General features: G+C 43.1%; 1 protein-coding gene across 2 annotated transcripts; it reads left to right on the forward strand.

The window, feature by feature from the left end:
• Window positions 1-281: 281 nt before the first annotated feature.
• ppp1r3db (protein phosphatase 1, regulatory subunit 3Db) lies at window positions 282-5172 on the forward strand. Of its 2 annotated transcripts, none has more exons than XM_056437210.1 (3): window positions 282-302; window positions 1716-1852; window positions 2025-5172. In XM_056437210.1, the coding sequence occupies exons 1-3, from the start codon at window positions 294-296 to the stop codon at window positions 2947-2949; spliced, it is 1071 nt and encodes a 356-aa protein (XP_056293185.1). In that variant the 5' UTR covers window positions 282-293; the 3' UTR covers window positions 2950-5172. The 2 variants fall into 2 exon arrangements, with proteins under 2 accessions (XP_056293185.1, XP_056293186.1); XM_056437211.1 differs by lacking the exon at window positions 282-302 and adding an exon at window positions 1082-1523.
• The last annotated feature ends 281 nt before the right edge of the window (window positions 5173-5453 follow it).

Consider the following 5453-nt stretch of genomic DNA (forward strand, 5'->3'; position numbering starts at 1 on the left):
TGCAGAATACTTAAGACAATTGCCACACACACACACACACACACACACGCACAACAAGGACAGTGACTCAGCTGAAAAGTGTCCTTGAGACATGACTCTGGGTGGCCGCTCCACTCAGCTGCAGCTCCCCCTTCTGACTCCTGGTTGCAATTTGAATTGTGATGCAGGAGCTGCTGGAGATGGAGCAGGAAGTGGATGTTTAAGGGGTTTGCGTACAAAGTGAAGGAGTCAGATCACTTCTTCTTTCAGAGCACTTCTTATCATATGTCGGGGAAACAGGACGAGTGGACGACATGATGGCGGTTAGTGAGGCAACCTCTGAAAGATTTTACTAATTCCTGAACCTCAGTACTTTTCATATAATATCCTATGACTTCCAATAATTATACATTCTGTGACTTTAATTAATTCAACTTTTTTGGATTTACGGTAATATTTTGTTTGTCGACCAACTTTACAATAATTTTCATAACTTTTGGGATATACTAAATCATTTTTCATGTTTACTTTATTTCATTTTTTAAGGCTTCTATACTTAAAACATACTGTTCTAACATTTCTTGGCATACATACTTACTTCCTTAAAAAATATGTTTTTATGACTTTTATGACACTTTTTTGACAACGTATACTATTGCATTTTTTAAACTCTTTTTCAACACAATACACTTTGACTATTTTACAACTTTAAACAACATACAATACAATTCTTTTTTTACAAACTATACTCAGGCTTTTTAATGCCCAATTCTGAATGTTTTGTCATACTATACTATGACTTTTCACTTCTATAATTAACTGCTTTTACTATTTGATGACATTTTTTGACATGCCATTGAACGACTTTTTAAAGACTTATTCGACAAACTATACTTTTACTTTTTTAATGACCTTTTCAACATACTGGACCATGACTTTACAACATAACATTTTACTTTCTTAACTTTTTTCAACATACTACTTGTAACTTTCACATATTAAAATATTACTTCTCTTTGACTTATTTCAGCACACTATACTTTGACATTTTGACATTATATTATCAAATTCTTATGATTTTATTATGTCTTTTACCACAGACCAGCTGGGACCTATAGCTGCACACACACAATATATTTCCACAAAAACTACAAAATAAAAAGCATGATTGCGTCGAGTGAAAAGGCTTAACGGTGGACGGACCGCACTTTTTTAAAGTCAAATTTACAAAAATGTCTCCAGCTTCAACCACACGATGAACCCTTGTGCTGCAAAAAGGTCAAAAGGTCAGAGCTGCCTTCTTGCTCTCCATCAGCCACCATATCTACTGCACCCTGCAGCTTGTGATGCATTAAATATAGCGCGTGGCCCCGCCTGTACGCTAGGTCACTTGTAAATCACAAATAGTTTGCAGACCGACAGAAGGTTTGGGGTGTCGAGTGCGCTATAAAAGAAGCGGAAAAAGGCATCACCCGAGGACGGACGCACGGCCCCCTCACTACCTGCTATAAATATTCCCTCCACACCTCCCCTCCTCCACTAAGGTATCATGTTAATGTCAAGGGCTGAGCTCAAAGGGCTTTGGAGCCATAGATTACAGTTTGGATCCTGTTTGCATTGAAGTCACTGAGGGTTAAGTTTTTTTTATCAAGTTCACTTATTAGATTGTTTGTTGACAGTGGCTTGCAATATTATATATATCATTTATTTTGTTATTGATTTTGCTTCGGTTTTAGCTCCTGAATAGCATTTGCTGGCAGACGCGAGCTCTCGCCTGTCATCCTGCGGCAGCTGGGTTTGAAGCCCCTTCGCCGGCAGGCAGCAAACGAGGTCAGCGCCCACGACAAGAACACGAGGAGCCTCTGCCGTCAAGGTTCGGTCTTTCTTAAAGCGTGTAGCAACATATTGTCTTTAAAAATTCGACTGACATTCTTGTCAAGTAGATGCGGTTTTGTCTCGTAAGCTGAGGAGTGTTGACGGGATATATTTACACGTGCAGTTCCGTAAAAGATGAGTGATGCATTGTTTACTGCTTTGTGTCCCAGGACGTTCTTCAATGTGACCAGCATGGCCGGTTCTGGTGAAAAGAGCGGGACCCCGCCTCGGTTCTTCAGTGGACCCGGTGACGCCGCGCGCTCCACCCGGACCACGACCATTCGTCTTCGGGACATTTATGACCCCGAGCCTCACCTTCCCAAAACTCCGGTCCGGATCCGACCCCCGGGCCCTCGGACCCCCTCGGTAAAGGAGCTCAACCTAAAGAGCGGCTCGCCCGGCGGCCCTCCGACCAAGACGATCATGAGGAGACGAGCTCGCTCCCTGCCTTCGTCGGCGGAGAGATCCAAAGATCTCCGGAGCCTGCAGGTGCGCTTCGTGGACTCGCTGGGCCTCGAGTTGGAGGACGTGAAGGTCTTCAAAGTTCAGGAGCGCCCCTCGATACCCCAACACGTCATGTTCCGGCTGCTGATGAGCTCGGAGCTGGCCTTCGGCAAATCTCTGGAGCTGTCCCTTCCTTACTTCAAACCGTGTTTCCCCGAGAATGTCGGAGCTCAGCCGGACTTCCTGGAGCGTCTCCGTAATCAGAGTGTGTGTCTGGAGCAGGTCCAGTGTTCGGAGCAGGGGATAACGGGCTCCATACGGGTACTCAACTTAGCCTACGAGAAAGACGTCGCAGTGCACTACTCTTTCACCAACTGGAGGACGCACACGGAGACCGCGGCGCCCTGGGCTTCGAGCGGGCATGGCGCAGGGTCGCGCGGCGCTCCGGAGACCGACGTCTTCGGATTCCGTCTGCCCGTCCCCCCTTTCCTCCTGCAGCCAGGGGCCAACTTGGAATTTGCGATCTGCTACCACGTGCAAGGACGCCACCACTGGGACAACAACAGCGGACGCAATTACAAACTGTCGTGCCACAGCTACAAGGTGACGGTGCCGAGGGAGTGCGAGGACAGCATGCTGCACTTCACCTGAGCGTCCACACGGGGGAGCCGTGACACCCGCACGCACACAAAGGGCACTGTTTATGTTTCCCTCCACTCATTACAAGCGGAGGTAATGGATACATTCACTCATGTGCTCGAAGTTGTACAATTTTGAGGTAACTTTCCACGTTTTCCACGTCAGCTGAAGAAGTTTATAAAAAGTATATTATGAAGTATTTTTTCCAAAAAAAACACAACAATGTAAAAAGTAGTTCAAGTGAATCCACTGTGTGCTTCTTACATGTTTATGCACAGGTAATTAAATATATAAATGTATAATATTCCTTCCGATCTGCACAGTAAGGAACTCTCAAAGTGTTAATACCTCTAATATATTTATATTAAATGATATTTCTGCACTACATCACATTTTGAATGCAGCGGTTTTACTTTAAAGTATTACAGTGTGGTATTACTACTTTTACTGAAATAAAGAATCTAAATACATCCTCCCCCTCAGAGTAGAAGCTGCTATGCACATTGCTCTAGTCTAGAGAGAACCTACAAATAATAACATGTTTAAAGATTTGGAAAACACTGGAGGCAAGAATGTAGTTTTAAAGCGGTAAATAAAATAAACAGGTCTTGCTAGTGTATCTACCAGTAGAAGGGGGAACGACACAGAATCGTGAAAGGACATTCTGACATTTGAGATGAGTCAGCTTCGCTAGATTTGTAGTTCATCCTTAAATAGTTATGCCATCAGTGTAGAAACATACGTCCACAACGTTGGGGACGCCTCTGCGGAGGACGAGCTATCTGGACTTTTTGTCCCATATGATGGGCACAGCTCCAAAAACACTGGATCCTACACATTTCCCATAATGCAGCTCAAAGGCACACCACCAGCAGCAGCTGCAGCAGCACCTCTTGTTTAGGAGTATAGCTCTCATGATTATATACTTTGGAGTCGCTTAATAAAACCCATTCCGGTCCGAGTCACGGAGGGATTCCTGCCCGGCACCACCTCTGACAACCGGCTCACTTTGCACTGCGGCGAGTCTGGTGGCCCAATTTAATGATGGACAGCGAGCCATTATCGTTTATGTCAACACCATCACCGTGTCTCCTCTCTGCTTGGACCAGCGGGGCTTGACCCCATTCTTCTGGAGCTTGTTTGTTTTTTGGGAGGATTACAGGGAGTCATGTTCGCCTTGTTGCACCGTGACCACGCCCCCTCGATCCCCGACAGCCTTGACCTTTCACCAAAAAGTTTCCACTGACCCCAGAGGCCGGATTCTATTCCGTCACTGTGCAGCTGCATGGAGGCAAATGCACTTATAGGACGAGCCACGCTTTTCATTATCACAGATACACACCTCATTATTATGTTAAGTATACGATTAATAATACAATATAATAATAATAAATAAATGCCAATATAAATGGAAATGAAGGGATTGCTCATTGACGGCTCAGTCCATGAAGAAAATGAATAAAGGCCGCTCCTTAAACTGTTACACTGGTCTTTATATAAGACAAAAGTTATTGTTCAGTTATTTTATATGATTACTGGTTTGTTTACCTTTGTAATAATAGTAACACAGGTCCTGATTTGAATCTGCTGACAAACAAATGACCACAAAAAGTGGATTTACATTTTTAAGTCCAACTCCCTTATGGTCACCAATGAATGTGACCAGAAGTTCCCATTATTTGTTAAACATGGGTATTGAAGTGCTCCTCTGCAGCAGCAGCCATGGGGCACTAGATGGCCCCATTGCTTAAACATAAAACCCTCATGGCCCATAAATACAGTGAATGTCAAGGTGTGTTTTGATTAATCCGCCATGTAAGGAAGTCAAATACACTCTCATTACGAGTGAAATACCCGCTTTCAAAATCTACATCAATATATGTAAAAAGATGTATACAACTGAAGTATTTGTCGTTATGCAAGAGGCCACCATAGGAGGAGGCATCGTGTTGCTCAATAGGGATGTTTTTTTCTCCAGGGGAGTGGCCGGGATTGAAAAAGGTAATGCATTACGATTAAGAGTTATCAAGTTTATAACATCATTATTAGCCCCGAGTCATTTAGGAATAGAAGAAGCGCGTCACCGTGTAATATTTGTGCAGTTAGTCAGCACAGCTGATTTCATCATGTGAGTATTAAATTAGTATGAGCAACATATTGTTCAATGTCATCACAGCAACATAACAGCAATCGATACCCTACAGACTAATCCTATGAATAAACTGACAACGTGAACTTCTCTTCTCAGAACATTGTTTGTTATGTCATTGTCATCTTAAAAATAGAAGAAATCTCAACCTCAACCCCCGATAGTGTGTGGTACTTGGAAAACCATCAAATGAAAAAAATAATTCCTTTTTATGATAAGTTGCATGGGTGGAATTTGGTGCGTGTTATTATTTTTTTAAAGAAGGGCGAAAAAGCATTAATTAAAGCAGAAAACGATGCTATAAACACATTGATTGACACAATTGGAATAATAGAATAAAGCATATGACAACAAGTACACGTGTGGG

The sequence above is a fragment of the Pseudoliparis swirei genome, chromosome 18 (assembly GCF_029220125.1).
Source record: "Pseudoliparis swirei isolate HS2019 ecotype Mariana Trench chromosome 18, NWPU_hadal_v1, whole genome shotgun sequence".
Taxonomy (NCBI): domain Eukaryota; kingdom Metazoa; phylum Chordata; class Actinopteri; order Perciformes; family Liparidae; genus Pseudoliparis; species Pseudoliparis swirei.

Bases quoted from the DNA above. Each gene is read 5' to 3' on its own strand.
- ppp1r3db (XM_056437210.1), top strand. The intron at 1,853-2,024 runs GTTCGGTCTTTC...TTTGTGTCCCAG, and splicing joins GAGGAGCCTCTGCCGTCAAG to GACGTTCTTCAATGTGACCA.